This window comes from Hyperoodon ampullatus, assembly GCF_949752795.1.
Source record: "Hyperoodon ampullatus genome assembly, chromosome: 10".
NCBI lineage: Eukaryota > Metazoa > Chordata > Mammalia > Artiodactyla > Ziphiidae > Hyperoodon > Hyperoodon ampullatus.
The window spans coordinates 41,381,715-41,408,523 of NC_136923.1; the positions used below are offsets into that span (position 1 = coordinate 41,381,715).

General features: G+C 47.3%; 1 protein-coding gene across 3 annotated transcripts in view; it reads left to right on the forward strand.

The window, feature by feature from the left end:
• The window catches only part of KIF9 (kinesin family member 9), a 48,262-nt gene extending 21,917 nt beyond the window's left edge, over positions 1–26,345 (forward strand). For 2 of the 3 annotated variants that reach the window (XM_079712285.1, XM_079712283.1), the window contains exons 10-21: positions 413–490; positions 5,881–5,949; positions 6,789–6,893; positions 8,615–8,670; positions 9,452–9,542; positions 10,029–10,162; positions 11,722–11,913; positions 13,084–13,298; positions 16,313–16,489; positions 16,919–17,034; positions 17,447–17,551; positions 26,127–26,345. In XM_079712285.1, coding sequence (XP_079568411.1) covers positions 413–490; positions 5,881–5,949; positions 6,789–6,893; positions 8,615–8,670; positions 9,452–9,542; positions 10,029–10,162; positions 11,722–11,913; positions 13,084–13,298; positions 16,313–16,489; positions 16,919–17,034; positions 17,447–17,551; positions 26,127–26,177 — 1,389 coding nt within the window. In that variant the 3' untranslated portion in view covers positions 26,178–26,345. The remainder of the gene's footprint in view (positions 1–412; positions 491–5,880; positions 5,950–6,788; positions 6,894–8,614; positions 8,671–9,451; positions 9,543–10,028; positions 10,163–11,721; positions 11,914–13,083; positions 13,299–16,312; positions 16,490–16,918; positions 17,035–17,446; positions 17,552–26,126) is intronic. The other variant, XM_079712284.1, reaches the window with a different exon arrangement.
• Positions 26,346–26,809: the final 464 nt, after the last annotated feature.

Below are 26,809 nucleotides of genomic sequence, written 5' to 3' on the forward strand. Positions count from 1 at the left end.
GGTTACCCATCCCCCCTCCAAGTCGGCTTCCCTGTTTCAGGGCTCCAAGTCAGCCCAGCACAGTATGAGGCTAGGATGTCAGGGCTCACTGGCAGCTCATGTGCCACTGGCTGCTCCTCACTGCCAGGGAGCAGCCCTCCACTCCTCATGGAACATCAACACAGTGGGGCTGTTTCCCAAGTGCCCGCTTCTGTGGCCACCCCATGGGCCCCCCAGCCATAATTACCCCTGGCTGGCTGTGCCCCCAGAGGGACTCAGGCAGGACCCCCAGATGTCACTCCATGGGCCCATGGAGCATTCCTCTCTGCAGGGAGACTTGTTTTCTAGTGGAATCCTTCAACCTGTTTTGCACATATCTCTACTCACAAGTAATTGACCAAGAACAAAGAGGTCTGTCTGATGTGTTTTTCAGCTGTCTTCACTGCGGTTTGCCAGCAGGATGAAGCTGGTCACCACTGAGCCTGCCATCAACGAAAAGTATGACGCTGAGGTACTAAGGGGCTTGTAGGCAGGTATCTCGCTGTGGGGAAGGTGTATGGGTTTGCAGGCTGGGTCACAAGAGCCTGGCTTCCCTTCCTGCCTTGACCAAAGATACACATGTGATCCTGGGTCAGTCCCTTTCTGCTCTGGGATAGGCCAGTGTTTAGAGTCCCTTGGGGGCTGCCACAAAGGTGAAAGGGCTAGGTCAGGCCCCCACCCAATTCATATGTGGGGCTTCAAGTCCTCTGAGTGCCCCTGGGCTTCTGCATGAGAGTCCTTAGAGCTAATTGTTTCTGAGTTAAATCAGTGTGGACCATCTCTCAGACTCATCTGATTAGGTCACTACAGAGCCTCTTTCTTCCCAGCCTGAGCGATGCCTCTCAGCAAACAGCTGACCAATCAGAAGAATGATCAGCCTCACCATTAGCAGGGAAATGCAAGTTAAAACCTTAGTGGAATTCCACCCTCAGACTAGCAAAAATTAGAAATTTCCTGACAGTGTAGAAACAATGGTGAGTATGTGCAGAAACAGCAATGCTTATTTATTTCTGGTCAAAGTGTAATTGACAACCACTTTGGAGAGCATTTTGGCAACATCTAGTAAAGTAAAAACACATTTACCAATAATTTGGTTTTCCTTTAAGATGCTTATGCAATCGTAGTTACTGGAGACAGGAGCATATACATGTCCTAAACCCATGACAAACCAGCTAAACTTTCTAGATTCTAAATCCTGAAGGAAAATAACAGTCCGGGGGCTCTGTGGATCTAACCCATGGTTTGGAGGTTGAGGAGGACGTAGAGCTTAGAGCAGTGGTTCTCAAACTTGAGTGGGTGTCAGAATCACCCTGCGGGCTCATTGAACCACAGGTCACTGCACCCGTTCCCAGAGTTCCTGATTCCATCGGTCTGGGGTGGGGGCTGAGGATTCAAATTTCTCATGAGTGTCCCCAGTGCTGCTGCTGCTGCTGCTGTTCTGGGGCCACACTTGGAGAATGAGGGGCACAGTAGTTAAGAACGCTGGCCCCTGCGTTGGGCTATCCTGGTTCAGCAGCCTACTCTTTCCTTCGTCAGCTGTATAACCTCAGCGAGATACTTATTCTTTCTAAGGCAGGAGTAACAGAGTTCACTCTCAAAGAGATGTGAAGAACAAGATAATGGGTAGGAATCTTTTAGCACAGTGCTGTCATGGAGTAAATGCTCAGGAAATGTTAGCTAGCACTATAGTCACTTCTGTAGACCAGCAGTATCACTTCTAGGTATATAGTCTAGCAGCATTCTCACATATGCACATAAAGAGACTTATAGAAGATGGTGCTGCACTGCTTGTTGTAATGGTGAAAAGTTAGGAACATGATTAATAGCCTTTAACAGAAAAGTAGCTAAGTAGGTTGCAGAGGGAGGGAGTCAGTGAGCTGCGAGCATGGATAATCTCTAGTGAGAAAACAACTTGGGGATTGAATGGTGGCATCTCTCGTTTATACCAAGTATAAGAACATACGAAGCAATGCTGATCATCATTAGTGGATAGATGTGTGTACAAAGAAAAAATGTATGGGAGTGAAAAGACCAAACTGAGCAGAGGTTCCTTCTGGATGTCAGGGTGGGGAATGAATTTGGAGTGGGGTAGCCAGGGGCTTCACATTTATCTGAAATGTTTTATTTCTTAAAAAAACAAAAACACCTGAAGCCAACATGGTGGCATGCTGTTAAAGTCAGATTTTAGGGTGGTCTTCCCAAGGTTTCATGGCATTATTTTCTATGCTTTTCTGTAGCTTGGAGCTTTTCTTATTTATTTTTCTTATTTTCTTATTTGGTGCTCTCTTAGCTTAGGACTACCACATTACCACCTGTGAACCTGGCTGAGTGGGCGTTGCACCTGGCAGTGAGGACTTTCATTTTAATGTAATTCCTGTTCTGAAATCTGCACTGTTGTTCCTGGACAGCCAAGTTGCCATGTCACCAAATGCAAATGTGTTTATAATCTTTATGATAAGCATTTTCCTTTATATGTATGAGTTCTCGAGAGAGACCTGGAAAATTATTTTGGTTGTTGCCTTTCCTAGACTGTAGCCAGTATTCCCAGGTTTCCAGCACCATTTTCAGTACTGACACCTGTTTTCAAGGGGGTGGAATAGCTTCTGTAGAGTTTCCTTGGTTGGTGGGGCTGGCTGGAAGGTGGTAGACTGAGTTCCTGATCCACCTCTGCTACCAGCTCTCTGTGGTGAGTTGCTCAGGCTCTGAGCCTCAGGATATTCATCTGTGAACTAGGAGGTTGGACTGATGACTTCCAGCAACCCTCCCACTGTGTCATTCTGTGATTCTGTGAGGTGGTGTAAGGGTTGTGAGCCACAGGCATAAACAGACAGCAGAGAGACTTGGGGTACCCTACTCTGCCAAGAGGAAGCACACCTGCACGCTGCCGTGGGGTCAAAATAGGGAAACTTCTTAGGCTGATAGCTGCTCACAACCTGGCGTGGACTTAAGCAGAACTCTCTGAATTATCCTCATTACATTTATGATGGAAACACCTAGCCATCAAGGATCTTACATGGGTCTGTACTGTCTCTGAGGCATTTTTTTTCCATCCAGAAAATGCCCCTGTTTCTTATAAGGGAGTTGGTCAGCCAGGAGGTGCTGCCAGACCCTATTCTGTGTGGTCTTCTGCTTCAGCCCTATTTCCAAGCAGCTTCTTTCCAGTCAGTAGAAGAGGGCAAGTTAGAGGCCACTAAGCCTGCCAGGTAGTAGGAGAAATGGCTTCCATACTGTCAGGGTGCAGCATAGAGGCTGGTGACCCGTGGGAGCAGATGGCTCATTTCCACCATCACCTGATTGGCCCAGAGGTCTAACCTGGCTCCTCATGCCACACTGGACAGAGTCATCCAGCTGGAGGTCGCCAGCAGCTCAGCCAGACTTTTCCTAGCTGGGCATAGTGCACTTTCTAGAGCTGAGATCCCTCAGCTGAGAGGAAGGGATGGAGATGAGTAGGGGCCGGCCACCAGTCCTCTCCCGTTCACCTCACAGGGAGTCCACCTGAAGGACCATCTTGAGGATGCCCAGAGGGGCAGAGTCAGAATCTGGACCCTGGTCATGTGTCTTGAGTTCAGGCTTTGTGCCCTGATTTGCCACTGAGCCACCAGGACCCCTTGTTACAGACTGGTCACAGCTTTGGTCACCAGTCCTGAGAACCAGCTGTCAGGGGCTCCCTCCAGTGGCCATTTTTTGACAACTAAAGGAAGCCCTGTTGTTCACAGTGAAGGTTCTCAGCATGAAGTCCCTTGTGATTCTTATATGAAAAACACTAGGACAATATCTATCAAATGTAAAATGACTTAGCAATTCTGCTTCTAGAAATGTATCATTTATTCATTCAGCTAAAATTTCTGGAGTACTTACTATGTGCCAGGCACTTTTTGAAGCACTTGGGATGTATCAGTGTACCAACAGAAACACAAATCTCTGTCTTTGAAGAGCTGACAGTCTGCTGGGGGAGGGAGAGATAGATATAATAAACATAAGAAATCAGTCATTTCTAGATTTGCTATTTACGACAACATGGATGAACCTAGAGGACATTATGCTAAGTGAAATAAGCCAGACACAGAAAGAAAAATACTGCATGAGCTCATTTATATGTGGAACCTAACAAAGTCAAATTCATAGAAGCAGACATAGAGCAGTGATTACCAGGAGTGGGGTGGGGGCAGGCTGAGAAATGGGGAGATGTTGGTCAAAGGGTACATATTTTTAGTTCTAAGATGAATTAGTTCTGGGGACCTAATATATAGCATGGTGACTATAATTAATAGTAGTGTATTGTATACTGAAAATTTGCTAGGAAAGCAGATCTCAGATGCTCATACCACACACACAAAAAATGGTAACTAGTGGATATGTTAATAGCTTGACTGTAGTAATCATTTCACTGTGTACATGTATATCAAAACATCATGTTGTAGGGCTTCCCTGGTGGCGAAGTGGTTGAGAGTCCACCTGCCGATGCAGGGGACACGGGTTCATGCCCCAGTCCAGGAAGATCCCACATGCCGCGGAGCGGCTGGGCCCGTGAGCCATGGCCGCTGAGCCTGCGCGTCCGGAGCCTGTGCTCTGCAATGGGAGAGGCCACAACAGTGAGGGGCCCGTGTACTGCAAAACAAACAAACAAACAAACAAACAAAAAACACATCATGTTGTACACCTTAAATATATATAATTTTTCTTAAAACCAAAATAGGTAAGTTGTAGAGCTTCACTGTCCAATACAGTAGCCACTACTCACATGTGGCTACTGAAATCAGTAAAAAAAAATTTTTTTTTCGGCTGTGCTACACGGCATGTGGGATCCTAATTCCCCAACCAGGGATCGAACTTGTGCCCACTGCAGTGGAAGTGCGGAGTCTTAACCACTGGACCACCAGGGAAGTCCCCTGAAATCACTAAAATTAAATAAAATTAAAAATTCACTTACTTGGTCCCACCAGTCACATTTTAAGTGTTCAACAGCTTTATGTGGCTTGCAGCACAAACACAGAACATTTTCATCATTACAGCAAGTTCTATTAGACAAGACTGCTCTAGGGTATGTTCTATGAAAGAAAAGTAGAGCAAGATTTTTTAAAAGAGTGGTGTGAGGGTGGGGAGGGGATTGCAGTTTTACATGGGGTGATAGAGATGCGCCTAATTTAGAAGCTTTTGAACAAAGACTTGAGGGAGGTGAGCCATGGAAATACCTGGGAGAAGAGTGTCCCAGGCAGAGGGGACAGACAATGCAGAGGCAGGAATGTGCCCATTTGGTGGGAATGGAGTGAGCAGGGAGAAAAGAGTAGAAAAGAAGTAATGGGGCAGATCACATAGAGCTCATACATCACTGTGTTCTCGTACACAAAGATGTAAGTGCAAAGATGTTTTGCAGCATTTTTTGTAGCAGCAATAAATTGGAGGTGGCATACCTGATTATCAGTGGGGAATGGTAATGCTTTGTGTAGTGGTTGGGAAGGATGAGGGTCAATGCATCCTGGAGGCATGGGCTGCACTGAGAGGGCCATTACCCTGTTGGACTGGAGTATCCTGGAGCTCCTGGGAGTCAGGGTTTGAGGTGGCCCTAGGGGTGCCTGTGCTCACTCTGTTCTCAGTCTCCTCTGCAGTAAGAGGCAGAGACCAGAGGACTGCTGAGACCCCCTCAAACCCTAAAGTCACCCAGTTGGGGAAAAGTCACCAGTGGGGAGGGAATCATCCAGATGCTGAGATCACACCCCATGGATTACCTGGAAGAGCCAGGATGTCCAGGCACGGGTGGGGAATTATAGGCTTTATATGGAAGAGGCAGGGTGGCTTCTCTGACTGTCCTCCCTGCTTTCCCCCTCACCCCGCCCCCGACCCCACAATATGTTTCCCTGGCAGCAAATGGTCAAGAACCTGGAGAAGGAGCTGGCACTGCTCAAGCAGGAACTAGCCATCCATGACAGCCTGGTAAGGGGCTAGAGGTGGTGGTGGGGCGTGGTTGCCAGAATGCTAGAGGGACTAGGGTCAGGGTACCAGGTGGGCAGAAGGGCTAGGTTGGGAGGGGGCAAAGGGTCAGGGCAGGGATGCTGGATGAGCAAAGCCGGTTGGGTGGGCAGAGGGACTGGGTGGACAGGGGGCCATATGGGTCAGGGGCCGAGTAGAGAGACTCGGGGGTGGGGCAGAAGTGCTGGGAGACCAGGAATGTCTGGTAGGCAGGGACACTGGACAAACAAGAAGATGTGGACAGGGGTGTCAGATGGTCAGGCAGTAGGCAGGGGGGATGAGGGGCAGGGGCCAGAGGCCTGGCAGGGGTACAGGGGCAGACAGCATGATGGGTCAAGGTCAGGAGAGGTGGCCCCTGACCAAGGCTGGATGGTCGGGTGGGAACAGCAGCAGGGAGCCATGAAGGTAGGGGGTGGGGGCAGGAGTCCTCCAGTAGCCTGTCTGAGCTAATGCTCATGGTTCAGAGGAGCCTCAAGGCAGAGGCTGCCCCCTCCGTCCTGTGGCCCTCATTCTACAGAGTCTGCTGAGACTCAGTCAGCAGAATCCCCTTGTTTGGAGTAGCAGGCCCCCTGTTGGGCACCCTTTCCTTCCCCGCCCTACCTGGTTGTCCCTTGCTGACATGAACACCTGGCCTGTGAGTCAGGCCCTCCTTGCCAGGACGTGGTGATGAAGGGAATGGAGCTGGATTGGGCGGCCAGGGTCTGTGCCCAACTTCCCCACTTTGGTTCTCAGAATGGTCCCTGCCACCCCACTTGGGCTCGGGTGCTTGGAGCTTAACAATATGTTCCTTTTCCTCCTCCAAGGCCAACCGTACCCTCGTTAACTATGACCCCATGGATGAAATTCAAATTGCCGAGATCAACTCCCAGGTGCGGAGGTACCTGGAGGGAACGCTGGACGAGATTGACGTAAGGAGCCCCTCAGGACCACCGTGTCCAGCTGGCCCCGGCCTCCATCTCCTGGCCACACCCCGATGCGTGCTATGCTAGCCTTGTAACCTCACACTGAGAGGGTACAGGGGGTGTAGGGTAGGTGGTGCTGGACTCCTGGCCTCAGGGCCCTTTAGCCCACCTCAGGGTCTCGGCATCCATGTTTAGGGTTGCAGGGGGTGACCCACAGAGTGGCTGACAGCCTTAAACAGCCTTGAATACACAGGAGGTGGTCCATCACTGGGGGCACAAGTGTGGACCCTGGAGCTAGGCTGCCCTGGATCGAATCTCAGCTCAGCTATCTCCTTGCTGAGTGACCTCAGGAAAATGCTCAAGCTTGTGTACTCTGGTGGCCTCACCTGTACTGTGTGGTGGGGAGGGAAACCGAGCTGGGATGAACTGAGATGCAGCACCTCAGGGGCTTGACTGTGCCAGACAGAGTGAGGGCATTAAAGGATGACAGTCATGCTGGTTGTCTACAAGGCAGACCCCCCAGGGCCCATGCTGGAGTGGGCCAAGGAGGAGGAGACAGCAGCCACACAGGGAAAGATGCATTGTTTTTATAGCACAAGCTGGCAGACCTCTTATCAGGGAGCTCATGGGCAGAACCTCGCCTGACCTGTTACTGTGAGCAGCTGCCAGAGGCAAGCCTGGGACAACTGAGGGGCAGGCTGCTCTGGTCTTCCTAATAAGGGCAGCCCCAGACTGACCAAGGCATCGAGGGTAATGCTGGTGGGCTATAGGCTCAAGAGGGAGGCTGATGGCCTTCCTCCAGCCACAGGTGAGTGTGTCTGTGCCCACACAGAAAAGTTTGTAATGGAACCTTTTGCAGGAGAGAGCTGAGGACAATAAATTTTATTTAAATGTTTTCTTAGTATTCTCAAGAACTAGAGTCATTTTAATTTTATAGAGGTCTTCACTCAGAAAAGGTGATTTTCATAGTCGCAGTAAATAGTTTTACAACTACTAATCAGGTGTTTCTCTGTTCTTGAGGAGGGCTGGACCGCCACTTTCCTGAGAGGGTGTTGGCAGATGTCCAATTCGTTGTTGTTTTTTTTTTTTTTGGTACGCGGGCCTCTCCCATCGCGGAGCACAGGCTCCAGACGCGCAGGCTCAGTGGCCATGGCTCACGGGCCCAGCCGCTCCGCAGCATGTGGGATCTTCCCGGACCGGGGCACGAACCCGTGTCCCCTGCATCGGCAGGTGGACTCTCAACCACTGCGCCACCAGAGAAGCCCTCTTTTTAAATATTTATTTATTTATTTATTTATGGCTGCGTTGGGTCTTCGTTGCTGTGCACAGGCTTTCTCTAGTTGCAGTGAGCAGGGGTTACTCTTCATCATGGTGTGCGGGCTTCTCATTGCTGTGGCTTCTCTTGTTGAGGAGCACGGGCTCTAGGCGTGCAGGCTTTAGCAGTTGTGGCTCACGGGCTCTAGAGTGCAGGCTCAGTAGTTGTGGCACACAGGCCTACTTGCTCTGCGGCATGTGGGATCTTCCCGGACCAGGGATCAAACCCATGTCCCCTGCGTTGGCAGGTGGATTCTTAACCGCTGTGCTACCAGGGAAGTCCCAGATGTCCCATTCTTGAGACAGATGGTCCACGGGTTAGCCAAGGGGTCCTGGTTTCTCTACTAACACAGACACAGCCTTGGTCCCATGGTGCGCTTGGTCTAACCTCTGCCTTGTTCTCTTGCCTCCAGATAATCAACCTCAGACAGATCCAGGAGGTGTTCAACCAGTTCCGGGTGGTTCTGAGGTAAGGGTCCCACCCCATCCACCCCATTGCTACGTCAGGCTGCCATTTTCATTTCCCATGGTATGGATGCCGGTCTCCAAGTGCACTGCCTTCTCTCTGGTGTGTGAGGAGCCAGATCAGAGGCCTCTGGGTATGGCAGGCCCTGGGTGTCCCCGACAGCCTCTGCCCCTGAGCTCTTATATCCTCCTGCCCTTCCCTTCCCCTGGGGGAAGTGGGGAGGACAGCCCTCCATTCAAGGGCTACTCAGAAACGAGGTGGTCTCCGGTTTCCTGAGTTTATTAATTGGACAGGAGGTCCTTATGGAGTGCCAGCCCTGAAGATGGCCGGAGCAGGACACTTTGATACTCCCCACACCCCCCTCCCCACCTCAGGAGGGATTTGTGGTTTATTTGGGTACAGACATACCTGTAGCCTGACTGGCTGATGCTGGATGGTATCACAGAAGATGGGTATGTGATTTTGAAGGGCCTGTTAGAGACAGACAGGTGGGAAAGCATGGTGCCGAGGCAGGCTTATGGTCCTTGTTAAAGGTCATCTTAGAGCAGTTGTGCTTGGCACATAAGGTGGCCCCTGCAGATTTGGGGGCCGGACAATGGGTACACGCACTGGGGAGTGGGGAGCAGGGGAATGAGCGTTTTTGGTCTGGTCTGGTTCATGATGAGGATATGGCTCTGTCGCAGGGGCCACACACAAACGACTTCTAACTCCAGTACTTGGTGCTCGCCCCAGTGGGTTCAGCATGGCCCCAGCTGTGAGGGGTTCTTTCACTCTCTCTCCCAAGCCAACAGGAACAGGAAGTGGAGTCCACTTTGCGCAGGAAGTACACCCTCATAGACAAGAATGACTTTGCAGCCATCTCTGCTGTCCAGAAGGTAAGCACAATTGCCTCTTGCCGACAAGACTCACATCAGATTTTTCCATCCCCAGATCTTTCCAGAGACAGTGAGTGTCTTGCATTAAAGCAGATCTAGGGTTGCGACAGATAAAGGTAACACCAGCATGAGCATGGGGTGATCCAGGCAGGAGTAAACCACATATGAGTTCAAAATGTTCTCCATAAAATGGAGATGTGGCTAGTAGTAAACAAGACCAATTCCCAGAGTTAGGTTGGAAACGGGCCCCAAGAGCCTCAGCATATGGAATGAGACACCAGACCATGAGAGGAGTTGATGTAGGAAGTGGACATTGGGTAGGGTGGTCAGAGACAGCTCTGCTGGGGACAGCCTGAAGTGACATCAGCAGGAGCCACATCTCGGTGTGTGGGATGAACATGTCCACCTTTGGTCCATATACGCCTGGTTCCCCAGGGAGCCTGAACCCTTAATCTAACCACAGACCTGCAACTGGCCTCTGTCCAGGCAGGGCTCATGGACGTTGACGGCCACCTAGTGGGCGAGCCTGACGGACAAGGCTTTGGACTCGGAGTCGCCCCTTTCTCTACCAGACCCGGGAAGAAATCCAAGTCCAAGAAGATGTTCAAAGAGCAGCTCAGGTGAATGACCTTCCTGCTGCTCCAGCTGATCAGCACCTGGCCCTCCTTGGCTGGTGAAAGGGAGGACATAAGCTGTCCCTCCCTTCCCCTGGTATCTTAGTTATGGGGTGGTCACAATGGATACCTCTCCTGCCAATACCAGCAGCATCTCTGGGGCCTAGGCTGGGGCTGGTCACCTGTCATCCTCACAGCAGTTCCACGAGGTGGGAGTTCATGTCTCCATTTTAACTGAGAAAACCAAGGCTCAGAGAGGGGAATTCATTCCAAGGTCACATTGCTAAGGTGCGGTAGAGTGGAAGTGAGAAGCCAGGCTGGCACTCGCCCTCCAGTACTTCATGTGGAAACCCAGCCCCCACCACCAGGTTCCTTCTGTGACCCAGCTAATTGGCACCCACATCACCTAAAAACTCCAGCTCACCTTTCAGGCAAGACTCGTTTGTAGATGGAGGGTGTCAAGGTTCCCTTAATGAACCAGCCTCGCTGGGAAGTGCTGTGTCGTGGTGGACAAAGCACACGCTCTGGAGGTAACTCCTGGGCTCACCTCTCTGCTCAGTAGTTCTTTCACCCAAGGGGGTCACCTCTGTGAGGTGTAAGAGCCTCTCTGCCTCTGTTCCCTCATCCCTAAGATGGGAATAATAATAATAATAGCATTAGTCACTGGGGTGGTTTTGAGGATAAGTGAGTAAATGCAATCCCTGTCCCTGGAAGACCTCAATACAAATATGTTGTTACCATTATTATCACTTGTAAAAGGACACGGGCCAGAGCTGATTGTAGAAAACTGTCACATGCAGTACTGGAGTTGGGTAGGAGGATGCCCTGGCCTCCTCCTGCCTCTTCAGGAAGGGAGGTCACACCCCCACCCTCTCTGTTCTGCCGTTGGGTAATTAGTGCAGTAACAAATGGATCAAGGCTTGGTTCCCCCAAGCCACATCTGTTGCAAGAAGAAAAGAGAAGGAAACAGTGGAAGGAGCCATGTATATCCTCCCTTTAGTTCAGTCCTGCTCACATGTACCTCTCTGGGAGGGAACACCCCAGGTGCCATCAGTTGGAGAGGGAGGATAGCTACTTTCTGGGGAGCTGGTGTGGGCACTGACAGAGGTGGGAGAGCAAGTCGTGGACTGATCAGAGCAGCGGGGCAGACGTGTCTCTCTTTACTGTTGGTCCGCAGACAGACGCACCCTGGGTGGGGGATCTGCTACTCCTTCCCAGGGATGCCTGTGTGACTAATACCTCAGCAGGCATGATGCTCCTTAAAGCCTGTGGCCCACCCCAAAGGTCCTTATGCTTCCAAACTGGAGACTGCCCATTCTTCCCAGGTGTCTCCTGCTGAAACTGCTGGAAGGAGGACTTCTTGTTCTGATAAAAGGGAGAGAAATTCTCTCCTCTTCCGCCCCATCTGCATGGCTTAGGGTTGTACTCTTTGCCCTTTGGCCTGGGTTTATGTTCAAGATAGGAGCTGAGCGGGCTGGGGCTTCTGGTGTATAAGTGCTGAGCAAGATTACTCCCCTCAGCATCAGAGACACTGAGCCTGGGGTCTCCCTGCCTTCTCCTTCCAGCTCCTTGGCAAGAAAGGAGGGTGCCAGCAGCCCTGTGAGTGGCAAGGACTTGGATGCTTCCACCTCCAAGACCCAGTTGACCCCATCCTCCAAGGATGGAGATGTCAAAGACATGCTTCTGCAGGACCGGGAGACCTCCAGTATTGAGCCCCTTGCCTCGGAATCCCCAAAGGAGGAATTACGCCCACCCAGGTGACCATCTAACGGTAACTCCTGCACCAGATCATACAAAATCAGAGCATGACAAGGAAAGAGCGCCTGCAGATAGAAGAGAAATAAAATGGGGGTAATAGGCAAAGACTAGGAGCACAGTCCAAAAAAGAAGAAATATGATGGCTTATACACGTGCAAAATGGTTCAACCTCAGGAGTCATCCAAGATACACAATTATACACGGAATCATTTTAGACCCTCCAAATAGCAATTATTTAAATAATTAAATTTGCCTATTTTGAATAAGTAATATATTCAAAAGATACAAAATTCTCAGGTATGAGACCCTTCCTCCAGCCACCCAGTTCCTCTCCGTGGTGAGTCAGTGATTGAGTTTTTAGGAATCTATCCTGAGGAACTATTTAGAGATGTAGACAAAGATTTATACAAAAAGATTGTGTCATTAATTTAAAAAGCAAAATAAAAAATTTTTGGTAACACCTTCAATAGTTGACATTAGGGAAAGGGCACTAAGTGAATTATTTTCTCTGCCCTTGAAATGTACAAAGATGTACATGAAGAATTTTTCCCCACCCTGGGGAAAAAATTCCAAACATTCAGAGAAGTTGGAAGAATTGTATAGTGAACACCCTCTTGATTCTACCGTTAATGTTACTATAGTATTTCATCATGTGTCTTTCTCTCCATCCTTCCATCCATCTTTTTTTAAAAAATGGATTTCAAAGTACGTTGCAGACAATCTACTTTCCCCTGCCCAGCACTTCATCTTACATCTTATTAACTAGAGTTCTCAAAGAGTTTTTAATAGCATGAAAGAATGCTTCTGTGAAAAAAGTAAGATGTAAAATTATATATATTGCATGACTCCAAATATTAAAACAGTTATCAAAGAAATGAAGGAGATACACCAAAGTGTGGTTGCCAATAGGTAATGAGTGGTATTTTGGGGGGTTTTTTGGGTAACTTTTCCTTACTTTCCTCATTTTCTGCAACAGTCACGTGCCCTTGTGTGCTCAGTAAAACGAGACGAGAGAATGATTCCTACACAGTTTAGCTCCCATCTGGGGTAGGTGGTGCCCAGGAATTCTGACCTCCTGCTTACGGAAGCTCCAGGGAAGAAAGGTGAAGTGCCCGGTGGCTCCAAGACAGCTGCCCCATTTCTCCCTCCTCCTTCCCCTCCATCTTCAGGCCCAGCACCCCACCCGCCAAGCCTGTGGCCTTTGAGGACTTTAAGAATGAACGGGGTAGTGAGATCAACCGCATCTTCAAAGAAAACAAATCCATTTTGAACGAGCGGAGGAAAAGGGCCAGCGAGACCACACAGCGCATCAATGCCATCAAGCGGGAGATCGACATGACCAAGGAGGCACTAAATTTCCATAAGTCACTACGAGAGAAGCAAGGTAAAGGTGATGGGAAGATAGTTGGGGGACAGTGGCATCTGAGTCATCCTGCTCGGGATGGGGCAGACTTGGGCACTGGAGGACTGAGTTGGTAGGCGGCCAGCAGGGGATGTTGGGGTGCAGGCTTCATCCCTGGGTCATCACTTGGCTCTAGTCAGCCCTGGGGAACCACAGAGTCCTTCCCTGTCAGCTAGCTTCTGCCTGCAAGTCCCCTTTCTTGCATTATCTCAGATCTAAGTGCTGGACCTTCCATCTGATATGTGCTTCTGCCCATGGAGGGACAGAATGTTGGTCTTGTAGACACTTCCCCAGGGAGATGGGTGGCTGGCGACCACCACAAGGTCCATGGGTCCTGGTGTTGTCTCCTCACTGACCACAGTGGTCTGATTGGGGTAGGGGTGCTAGTCAAGACATGAGAAACTGAGGAGGGAATGAGAATGTGGATACCAAGGGCCAAGTGGTTCACTGTCACTAAGACCATTCCTCATGCCAACCCCGCAACAAACTGGCCTAGCAAAGTCTCATCTCTTAAGGCAGGTGGTGCGGGAAGCCCTCAGGCTCAACGAGCAGGGACCTCTGTGTGGGGAGTGGGGAGAGTGCTCACCTGGTTACCCTGACCTGGTGCCCTTGTCCCAGTGGCAGACACTGCCCATACCTTCAATGTGCACCAAGAACCCTCAAGCTTGAGTAAGCAGAGGACTCATTTGGAAGGGCTGGTCAAGTGCAGATTCCTAGGCTGCAATCAGTGGCTCTGACTCAGGAAATCTGGAGCAGGGCCCAGAACCTGCATTTTAATGGGTAACCATCCCAACACTGAGGCTGGTGGTTCAGAGGCCACACTCTTGTTCACAGGCAGGGCACACAACTGGTTACTGGGCTTTCCCTTGCTAAATCGCAACCCTATGCTAGGCCAGCCTTCTTGAATGATCTCACTGATCACCTGGGCATCTCCAGGTGGCACTTGGTTTTCTGCAGGTCAGGGGGATCATCTCACTCACAGAGGTTGCATTTTACTCACTTATTTCTCAGAGGGCAACTTTATTTCCAAATTCTTGGGGCTACTTTGCTCATACCCTACGGACCAAGCGTAACACACTGTTCTAGAGGGCAAAGCCCTCCATGGGTTTGGGAAGTAGGGGAAGGTGGGTGATGATGGCTCCAGACATGCCCCCACCCAGAACCTCTAGAGTGAAGGCCTTGCAGGACCAACAAGCACTTCTCTGTGCCTTCTGCCTACACCTTTTTTTTCTTCCAAATATTTATATATTTATTTATTTGGTCGTGCCAGTTTTTAGCTGTGGCAGGTGGGCTCCTTGATTGCAGCTCCAGGGCTCCTTAGTTGTGGCACGTGGGCTCCTTAGTTGTGGCATGCGAACTCTTAGTTGTGGCATGCATTTGGGATCTAGTTCCCTGACCAGGGATGGAACCCGGGCCCCCTGCATTGGGAGCGTGGAGTCTTAACCACTGTGCCACCAGGGAAGTCCCCCCACACCTCCTTTGAATATGCAACCCCTTATTATATATTTACATATTTTAAATAATATATATGTATGCTATGCTGATATATCACTTACTGCTCAATATACCTGAAAATGGACATTTTTAAAGCATGGGATGAAGAAGAAATAAACAATATTTTAAAATATTTAAACTTTTATCAGTATCAAAAAACATTTTTGCTCTTTCCCCCCGAAAGCAGTTGTTTTCCCATTGGTTGTTAAAATAGCAAGTAAAATACCTTTATCTTAAGGGAACACATCGAGTAAATTCATTTTTAAAAATATTTTCTAGGTACCTTGACTGACAGCCACTTATCAGCCCAGAACAGTCACTGAATTTGAGACATTAATTAGTCTTTTGTGAAAAAAAAAAAAGAAAAAGAAAAATCATCTTAAGTTCAGCTCTCATAAGTGTTTTCTGTGGAGATAATCAGAGAACCTCTGGGTAGTACAAAAGATGTTGTCACTCCCCATGTCAACAGAGTGCTCTAAAGACTCTACTCTGTGATTGACGGATTTGTCTGTATCAAAGTGACCACATCAGGCCCACGGCATGCAAACCAGGTTGCTCTGCACTGAAGGTGAGGGCTACCCTGGACACCACTCCCCCCGCCACTGCAAACACCTTGAATTGGAACCCTTGCCTCTCCATGAATGGTGTCAGTGACACTTCGTGTGCCTCACTTCTTCCCTGTAAACATCAGCGGAAGTGCTAATGCTTTCCTCCGGTACCTGGGGACTGCCTCGTGCACCCTGGCCACACACCTCGGTCACACACAGGACTCACTCTCCAGGGGTCCTTGGGCTCGGTGTTGACATGACGCCTTTGCTGAACTTTCAAGGTGCTATGAGCAGTAGACAGCCAGGTGAGTGGCTCCACAGATATCGTTATTTTGTCTTAACCTAACAACCTTCATCACACTGACAGACCTTAAAAGGTCCATACAAAGAGACAGTGAGTGGAGGAGATGACTAATAGCACAACTGACCCCTCTCCTCCTGGAGCCCTCTGACAGCCATTCGACAAGATGTCTGATGGCCTCTGACAAGAAGGTAGCCGGCGAATGCTGAAATCGTCAAGAAGACAATTTGAAATGTGGGTTTACATCTGTTATTAATAAGGAACCCTGCCCAACTGCCCTGTGGTACTAGCCGGTGGGGGCAGCTTGTTTACATAATTTATAAAAGTAAACACCTGTATAATAGAGGTATTTACTGGATATCTTTGGCTAGTGGGGTTTAAGGTCAAAATAATCGTGGAACATGGGCCATCTCTACCCTTTCCTCTGCCCACCCCTCATGTTTGTCCTAAAAATGCCAGTGTGGTCCTCTGACCTGAGCTCCCTCTCCCTGTGAGACATATCCTAGTAGCCTGGCCTTCTCATGCCTTGTCCACCTCCATGCTGCACCCCAGCCCTTCCCAGGTCCTGTCTTCATGCTTTGCCAGCACTCTCCCCTCTTTCTGACCACCTCAGGTGGGCACCTCATTCCCTAACCTCCTCCTTCCCCTTGCAGGCGAGTATGAGAACAAGGGGCTGATGATCATTGATGAGGAGGAATTCCTGCTGATCTTGAAGCTTAAAGACCTCAAGAAGCAGTACCGGACAGAGTATCAGGACCTACAGGACCTCAGGGCTGAGATCGAGTACTGCCAGCACCTGGTGGATCAGTGTCGACATCGCCTGCTCACGGGTGTGCCATTTGGGAAGGTTGGGTGGCCACCTGGGGTTCCAGGAGGCACAGGGCAGGGCTACCGTCTGGGTTCTAGAAGTGGCTTCAGAACTTTTCTCTGGCAGAGGCAGGGGCTGGACAGGACTTTTTTTTTGGCTGTGCCCTGGGACATGCGGGATCCTAGTTCCCCTAGTTCCTGCTGCAGGGATCAAAGCCTGCATTGGGGTCTTAACCACTGGACTGCCAGGGAAGTCCCTGGACGGGGCTTTAGATGTGTGTTTCCAGGATTCTGAGGGCAGGAGATGGAGATGGGAAAGGGTGAGGCCCTGGAGCAGGAAGTGAAGAGAGGGTGAGCTGTGACAAGTACAAGACAGACAGACACACACAGCCTTGACCTGCTTCCTCAGGGACTCCCCACCCTCACAGTGCCATCTCCCTGTCTCCCTGCAGAATTTGACATCTGGTACAATGAGTCCTTCTTTGTCCCTGAGGACCTGCAGGCGGCACTGAAGCCAGGTGGCAGTATCCGTCCAGGCATGATGCCTCTCAGCAGGATTGTGTCTCTGGTGAGTGGCACAGGGCAGGGGTGGGGATGGTGGACAAGCACAGGGCAGTGGGCAGTGCCCCTTGTCCTCTGTTCTCCACAAGCTTGGCAGTGTACCGGCGGCTCCCAGCCTCTCCTACAGCTGGCCCAGGCAGGTGGGCAGGTACAGGTCTCTCCCCTGTTATCAAGGATGAGGACACAGAAAACACCACATGCTGCTGCACCCCTTCCTGAGTGGCTCATCTTGCCCTGGTGGCGGTTACAGGGTGTCCGTGATGACACTGGAAAACATGAGGCTGGGGGATTGTGAGCTATCCTGGGTGGAGGTCTGCAGACCCAGCGAGAGGCTGCCCTAATGCCCACCACAGGCCCTGTCAGAGTGGATCCTGACAATGCCAGGCTGAAGGAACTGTGCTGTGTTGGGACTCTTGTAGGGAGAAGATGACCAGGACAGGTTCAGCCGGCTGCAGCAGACGATGCTGCCAGAGGGCCCTGATTCTGTCTCCTTCTACAATGCCAAAGTCAAGACAGAACAGAAGGTAACTCGGGGGATTCATGTCTCCAGGAAGGCAAGGCCTCAGGGACCTCATTACTAGGACACCCAGGATTACACTCCCCACTGTAGAGAGGCAGAGGAGGAATAAGCCAGTCCAGGGAAATCCAGAGTCACCCAGAGTCAGTGGGTACCTTCTGCCAACTCCAGAGTCCTGGGGCTGGGCTGGAACCAATAGGGGTCCCACAGACTTTGGCCAGGCCTGGACATGGCTGGTGAGTGCTAAGACAGCCCATGTGTGAATAACATGCCAGGACAGGGCCTGGGGCTCCCCTGAGGCCACTTCCTGTTGGGGAGAACCTCTCCAGTGGAGGCGACTGTGCACAGGTGGCAGGGGACCAGAGGACCACAGGCAGCCAAGGCAAAGCTAGACATGGCCTGGTACTCTCCTCACTGAGCGGGCTGGAACAAAGGGTCTCCGCTCTGCTGAGGCTCAGCCTGGAGCCAGAACACAGGAGGCCTGTATGCTGTGTGCTTTTCTGTGCCCAGAGGCAGTTCTTATATGGCAGGTGGCAGCGGCACATGGGGTGACTGCCCAAGTGAGCTCATTGTTTTAAAAATATTTTTGTGGTATTCATTTACATTTTCAATAGGATGATACAACTGAAGCATTAAAAAGCACGAAAATACTAATACCCAGTCCCCCATCAGTCCAGCTCCCACCAGTCCCCTCTGGCAAGGAACCGCTGTCACTTATTTCTAGTGTTCCTCCTGCACATTGTTCTGCATCTCGCTTTTTCCACTTAACAGTCTATTCTGAAGATCGTCCCCTTTCAACCTGTTGGTGCTGCTGTGTTCTTTTTCACAGCTGCATGGTAGTACTCCGTTGCAAGGATCTATCAGAATTCATTTAATGCATCTCATATTGAGGGATTTTAGGAGGTTCCATTTCTTTACTATGACAAACATTGCTGTGATAATTAACCTTGTACAAATGTGAATTCACACAGGAGTGAAAGGCAAGTTTGTAGGAGTGAATTTCTTGGCCAAAAGGACATTTGTACTTTTGATAGATGGTGCCGAATTGCCTGCCTAGAGCTGAACCCATCACCCACACCCTACCCCCCAGCAGCATATACACGATGCTAGTTCCCCACAGCCTCTCCGCAAGATGCAGTATCCTGCTTTTTGGGTTTTTCCAATGTGAAAGGTGAAAATGGTCTCTCAGTCTAGCCTTGATTTGTATTTCTCTTATTATCAGTAAAGTCAAGCTTCTTTTCATATGTTTAAGGGCCATTTTAATTTCTTTTCCTATAAACTGCCTGTTGATATTTTTGCCCATTTTTCTATTGGTTGTTGGTATTTTTCTTATTAATTTATAGGAACTCTTGATATATTGGGGAGATTAGCTCTTTATGATATGAGTTGCAAATATTTCCCCCTATTTGTCTTTTGGCTTTACTTACTTTTTTTTGTAGTTATTTTGCTGATTTTTATGAAATCAAGTTTATCAGTCTTGTCTTTCTTGGCTTCTGGATTTTGTGTTATAGTTAGAAAGCCCTTCTCCTGACTGAGTTCATTCTTTACATTTATAGTTAAACTGATACCTTCACTGACCTTTGATGGCTGTGAGGAGCTAAAGCCCACTCAAAGAAGCTTGAGTGAAGGGGTTTGTTAACACAGATTTTGAAGGTTCCATAGTAGCACCTCTCACCCTGTGCTGTGTACATACATCACCAGGAGTCTTGTTAGAATGCAGATTCTGATGCAGCAGGTCCAGGGTGAATCTGAGGGTCTTCACTTTTAATAAGTACCCAGATGGTGCCCATGCAGCTAGTCCAAGGCCACACTTTGATTAGCAGGCCATAGAACTCATCTGTAGGAAGCAGGGCCCAGGCTCCTCTCCCTCCAGGCCTTTCTCCTTCCAGATCTGACCTTAGCTTCTCCCTGAGGTTTGATCCTTCATCTATCTGTTCTCCCCTCCCCACCTCTCAATTTCTAGCTCCAGCCTTGGCCCTGGCATGCCCTTATTTTCCAAGACTTCACAGCCCCAGTGCCCAGTATCACCTGACTACTTACTTTGTGTCTCTCTGGAGGGAGAAGCCTAACTGACTCTTCTTGGGTTAAGTGTGCATTCTTGGTTCAGTCAGCTGTGGCTTGGGGCAGGGTCACCTGCCCATCCTAGTTGCCTGGGCCCACTCCTTCAGCAGGAGAGAGGATGGCTTTATCCAGGCAGCCATTTAGCCTTATGCTGTGAGCATCAAGCTTTATTAACTCTGGCCCCTGAAGGGAAGCCCAGATCAGTCCTGGATCAAGGAAGCCCAGACCTGTAGGAGGGCAGGGCTCTATGGGAGAGAATGGAGTGGGGTCAAGTAGGCATAGGCAGCCCAGCCTCGGACATTGTTTGACTGTGACCACTATGCAGGAGCTTCCTTGTCTGACCACAGAGAGGCCTACCCCTTCTGGGCTCAGAGGAGGGGGCATATGATGTGAGGCAGGGGTCCAACTTTATTCTTTTCCATGTGGATATCCAGTTTTCCCAGTGCCAATTGTTGAAAAAATGATTCTTTCTCCGTTGAATTGTCTGGTACCCTTGTTGAAATTCAGTTGACCATAAATGTGATTGAACTTAAGCTCTAAGAGTCCTGAATGTACAAGCTGAAATTACTTTCCTCCTGAAAGAGTTTGCACCTGCTTTTGCCATGCGGCATTACCAACACAGGACCATTTTAAACTCCTTCAAGAATTCCAGCCTGATAAGGGATTAATATCCAGAATATACAGAGAATTCCTAAAACTCAACAACCAGAAAACAAAATCCAATTCAAAAATGGGCAAAGGATTTGAATAGACATTTCTCCAAAGAAGATATACAGATGGACAGTAAACACATGAAACGATGCTCAACATTACTAATCATTAGAGAAATGCAAATCAAAACTACAATGAAATACCACCTTACACGCATTAGGATGGCTAGTAATAAAAAAAAAAAAAGAAAAGAACAAGTGCTGGCAAGGATGTGGAGTAATTGGAACCCTCGTGAGCTGTTGGTGGGAATGTAAAATGGTACAGCCACTGTGTGAAATAAACCAGTCATACAAAGACAAATAACTGTATGGTTCCACTTACATGAGGTACTTAGAGTAGTCAGAAATCATAAAGATAGACTATACATAGAAAATCCTAAAGATGCTACCAGAAAACTACTAGAGTTCATCAATGAATCTGGTAAAGTTGCAGGATACAAAATTAATACACAGAAATCTGTTGCATTTCTATACAGTAACAACAAAGGATCAGAAAGAGTAATTAAGGAAACAATCCCATTTACCATTGCAACAAAAAGAATAAAATACCTAGGAATAAACCTACCTAAGGAGGCAAAAGACCTGTACTCAGAAAATAAGATACTGATGAGAGAAATCAAACATGACACAAACAGATGGAGGGATATACCATGTTCTTGGATTGGAAGAGTCAATATTGTGAAAATGACTATACTACCCAAAGCATTCTACAGATTCAGTGCAATCCCTATCGAATTACCAATGGCATTTTTCACAGAATTAGAACAAAAAATTTTGCAATTTGTATGGAAACACAAAAGACCTCGAATAGCCAAAGCAATCCTGAGAAAGAAAAATGGAGCTGGAGGAATCAGGCTTCCTGACTTCAGACTATACTACAAAGCTACAGTAATCAAGACAGTATGGTACTGGCACAAAAACAGAAATATAGATCAATGGAACAGGATAGAAAGCCCAGAGAGAAACCCACGCAATATGGTCACCTTATCTTTGATAAAGGAGGCAAGAATATACAGTGGAGAATAGACAGCCTCTTCAATAAGTGGTGCTGGGAAAACTGGACAGGTACATGTAAAAGTATGAAATTAGAACACTCCCTAACACCATACACAAAAATAAACTCAAAATGGATTAAAGACCTAAATGTAAGGCCAGACACTATCAAACTCTTAGAGGAAAACATAGGCAGAACACTCTATGACATAAATCACAGCAAGATCCTTTTTGACCCAGCTCCTAGAGAAATGGAAATAAAAACAAAAATAAACAAATGGGATCTAATGAAACTTCAAAGCTTTTGCACAGCAAAGGAATCCATAAACAAGATGAAAAGACAGCCCTCAGAATGGGGGAAAAATTTGCAAATGAAGCAACTGACAAAGGATTAATCTCCAAGATTTACAAGCAGCTCATGCAGCTCTATAACAAAAAAACAAACAACCCAATCCAAAAATGGGCAGAAGACCTAAATAGACATTGCTCCAAAGAAGATATACAGATTGCCAACAAACACATGAAAGAATGCTCAACGTCATTAATCATTAGAGAAATGCAAATCAAAACTACAATGAGATATCATCTCACACCAGTCAGAATGGCCATCATCAAAAAATCTAGAAACAATAAATGCTGGAGAGGGTGTGGAGAAAAGGGAACACTCTTGCACTGTTGGTGGGAATGTAAATTGATACAGCCACTATGGAGAACAGTATGGAGGTTCCTTAAAAAACTACAAATAGAACTACCATACGACCCAGCAATCCCACTACTGGGCATATACCCTGAGAAAACCATAATTCAAAAAGAGTCATGTACCACAATGTTCACTGCAGCTCTATTTACAATAGCCAGGACATGGAAGCAACCTAACTGTCCATCATCGGATGAATGGATAAAGAAGATGTGGCACATATATACAATGGAATATTACTCAGCCATAAAAAGAAACGAAATTGAGATATTTGTAGTGAGGTGGATGGACCTAGAGTCTGTCATACAGAGTGAAGTAAGTCAGAAAGAGAAAACCAAATACCGTACACTAACACATATATATGGAATCTAAGAAAAAAAAAGTCATGAAGAAGCTAGGGGTAAGACGGGAATAAAGACACAGACCTACTAGAGAATGGACTTGAGGATATGGGGAGGGGGAAGGCTAAGCTGTGACAAAGTGAGAGGGTGGCATGGACATATATACACTACCAAACGTAAAATAGATAGCTAGTGGGAAGCAGCCGCATAGCACAGGGAGATCAACTCGGTGCTTTGTGACCACCTAGAGGGGTGGGATAGGGAGGGTGGGAGGGAGGGAGACGCAAGAGGGAAGAGATATGGGAACATATGTTTATGTATAACTGATTCACTTTGTTATGAAGCAGAAACTAACACACCATTGTAAAGCAATCATACTGCAATAAAGATGTTAAAAAAACAAACAAAAAAACCCAGTATGGTACTGGCACAAAAACAGAAATATAGATCATTGGAACAGAATAGAAAGTCCAGAGATAAACCCACGCACCTATGGTCACCTAATCTATGACAAAGGAGACAAGAATATACAATGAAGAAAATAACAGCCTGTTCAATAAGTGGTGCTGGGAAAACTGTACAGCTACATGTAAAAGAATGAAATTAGAACACTCCCTAACACCACACACAAAAATAAACTCAAAATGGATTGGAGACCTAAAGGTAAGGCTGGACACTATAAAACTCTTAGAGGAAAACATAGGAAGAACACTCTTTGACATAAATTGCAGCAAGATCTTTTTTGATCCACCTCCTAGAGTAATGAAAATAAACACAAAAATAAACAAATAGAATCTAGTTAAACTTAAAAGCTTTTGCACAGAAACGGAAACCATAAACAAAGCAACAAGACAACCCTCAGAATGGGAGAAAATATTTGCAAGTCAAGCAACCAACAAGGGATTAATCTCCAAAGTACACAACCAGCTCATGCAGCTCAATATCAAGAAAACAGACAACCCAATCAAAAAAATGGGCAGGGCTTCCCTGGTGGCGCAGTGGTTGAGAGTCCGCCTGCCGATGCAGGGGACACGGGTTCGTGCCCCGGTCTGGGAGGATCCCACATGCCGCGGAGCGGTTGGTCCCGTGAGCCGTGGCCACTGAGCCTGCGCGTCCGCAATGGGAGAGGCCACAACAGTGAGAGGCCCGCATACCGCAAAAAAAAAAAAAAAAAAAAATGGGCAGAAGATCTAAATAGACGTTTCTCCAAAGAAGACATACAGATGGCCAAAAAACACATGAAAAGATGCTCAACATAACTAATTATTAGAGAAATGCATATCAAAACCTCAATGAGGGGACTCCCCTGGCGCTGGTTAAGACTCCCTGCTTCCAACACAGGGGATGCAGGTTCGATCCTTGGTCGGGGAACTAAGATCCCACATGCTGCACTGCTTGGGCAAAATAACTAACTAAAACAAACAAACAAACAAACAAAAACTATCAATACAATGAGGTATCCCCTCACACTGGTGAGAATGGCGATGATCAGAAAGTCCACAAACAAAATGCTGAACTCATAGAAACAGAGATTAGAATGGTGGTTACCAGGGGCTGGGGGTGGGGGTGGGGAATAGGGAGATGTTGGTCAAAGGACACAAACTTCCAGTTATAAGATGAATAAGTTCTGGGGATCTAATGTATAGCATGGTAATTATAGTTAATAATGCTGTAGTATATACTTGAAAGTTGCTAAGAGAGTAGATCTTAAATGTTCTCACCACAAAAAAGAAATAGTACTTATATGATATGATGGAGGTGTTAGCTAATGCTATGGTTGCAGTCACTTTACAATATATAAGTGTGTCAAATCAACACACTGTACACCTTAAACTTATGCAATATTATATTATATGGCAATTACATCTCAATAAATCTGGGGGGGGGGAAAGTCCACAAAAAATAAATGCTGGTGGACATATACATACTACCAAATGTAAAACAGATAGCTAGTGGGAAGCAGCTGCATAGCACAGGGAGATCAGCTCGGTGCTTTGTGAGCACCTAGAGGGGTGGGATAGGGAATGGGAGGGAAACGCAAGAGGGAGGAGATATGGGGAATGTGTATATGTATAGCTGATTCACTTTGTTATAAAGCAGAAACTAATACACCAAAAAATATAAATAAATAAAAATGAATAAATAAATAAATGCTGGAGAGGGTGTGGAGAAAACGGAACCCTCCTACACTGTTGGTGGGAATGTAAATTGGTACAACCACTATACAGAACAGTATGGCGGTTCCTTAAAAAAACTAAAAATAGAACTACTGTATGACCCAGCAATCCCACTCCTGGGCATAAACCCAGAGAAAACCAAAATCCGAAAAGATAGATGCACCCCAATGTTCATTGCAGCACTATTTACAATAGCCAAGATATGGAAGCAACCTAAATGTACATCGACAGAGGAATGGATAAAGATGTGGTACATGTATACAATGGAATACTACTCAGCCATAAAAAAGAATGAAATAATGCCATTTGCAGCAACATGGTGTGACCTAGAGATTATCATACTAAGTGAAGTAACTCAGACAGAGAAAGACCAATATCATATGATGTCACTCATATGTGGAATCTAATTGTTTTAAATGATACAAATGAACTTACTTACAAAATAGAAACAGACTTACAGATATTGAAAACAAACTTATGGTTACCAAAGGGGAAATGTGGCAGGGAGGGATAAATCAGGAACTTGGGATTAACAGACAACACACTACAATATATAAGATAGATAACCAACAGAGACCTACTATATGGCACAGGGAACTCTACTCAATATTCTGGGACAACCTATATTCTGGGATAACCTATATGTGAAAAGAATCTAAAAAAGAATGAATATATGTATATGTATAATTGAATCACTATGCTGTACACCTGAAACTAACACAACATTGTAAATCAACTACACTCCAATAACACTTAAACAAATAATTTAAAAATTAAGTGACTGACTTAAAAAAGTCATAAAGATTGAAAGTATAGTGGTGATTTTCAGGGTCTGCGGGGAGAGGGGAACGGGGAGTTACTGTTCAAAGCATATGGAATTTCAGTTTGGGATGATGAAAAGAGTTATGGAGATAGATGGTAGTGATGGCTGCACAACATTCTCCATGTATTTAATACCACTAAACTGTACACTTAAACACAGTTAAGATGGAAATTTGTATGTTTTGTGTATTTTACCACAATAAAAAATTGGGGTAAAATAATTCCAGCTTCATGTGGGAGCTTCAGTTTCAGTTCAGATTCACCATGTGGGGAATCTAGGATTCACCTCCAAATTCCATGTTCGTTTTAGCATTTGCTTGCTCACTGCCCTGCCCACTGATTCTGTTTCAGCTTACTTTTTCCACATGCTTTCCAAGAGCCTAGCAGTTCATTAAAAGGGTAGGATTCACGAACATCTAGTTGATTTGCAGAGGGAAGGCCCTTCAGAATACATGGGCCCCCACCCCTCTGGAGAGAGAGCCCTTTTCTTTTTTTGAACCTACTTCTTGTCAGAAGCTTTCAAGTGGGCCCTTGAAACACGCCTGTCTCCTTTTAAACATTTAAAAACAGTTTTACACACTTTCTTTAGCATGAAAGAATGAGAGGGATTGAATGGAACATTATTTCTCACAGAACGGGCTAGTCAAAGGGAATCCTTGTCCTCAAACAGTGATATTTGCAGGAAGAATGATGGGGTGGATATAAGTGGTGTGGCTTCTGAGTCCTTGTTAGGTCCGCATGTCCTAATTAACTTCTGTATTCTCCCCTTTTCTGTGTCTAGCACAATTATTTGAAAACCATGATGGGCCTCCAGCAGACACATAGAAAATAGGGAGTCACTGCCACTGCGTTGAAGGACGAAACCACCAGCTACTCCTGCCTGCTCTAGAGGCACTGCCAAAGCACCTGCCCAGACTCCAATCCCTCTGCTCCAAGGCTGGGTGCAGCCCAGAGAACACACAATGGCCTGCCTGCCAGGAGGAACAGCCTTCAAAGGACACCTTCGAATATCTTCACAGAACACTTTTGGTTTCGATTCACTATCTTATATGCAGGGACAGGATAAAATAACTTCCTAGTTTGGCTTTCGGTGCTCATCCAAGAACTTTATTTTATTTCCTATCTGGGAGGATGTCTTCCCTATGTAGAGGTGGGGTCCTAACTGAGTCTCCAGTAAGAAAGTGAAGAAGTAGCTCAGCCAGTCTCCCTTTGGCAGGCATTTGTCCCACTGGTCAGCCTCTTTCCTTTCCTGGATGGCCATCCTGGGGATGAGCTGGGTCCGAGGAGCCCTGGTTCTCATGGGTGAGACTGTAGGTTCTCGCAGGGAATCCTCTCTGTGTTCCTGAGCCAGTGAAGGCAGGAGGTGCTTCTTCCTCAGCAGCCAGGAGAGGATGGGGTGTAGGTGGAAATGATTGAAAGGCAGATTTTTACCTCAAAATAAGAAGAGGCTTAAAATGAGATCAT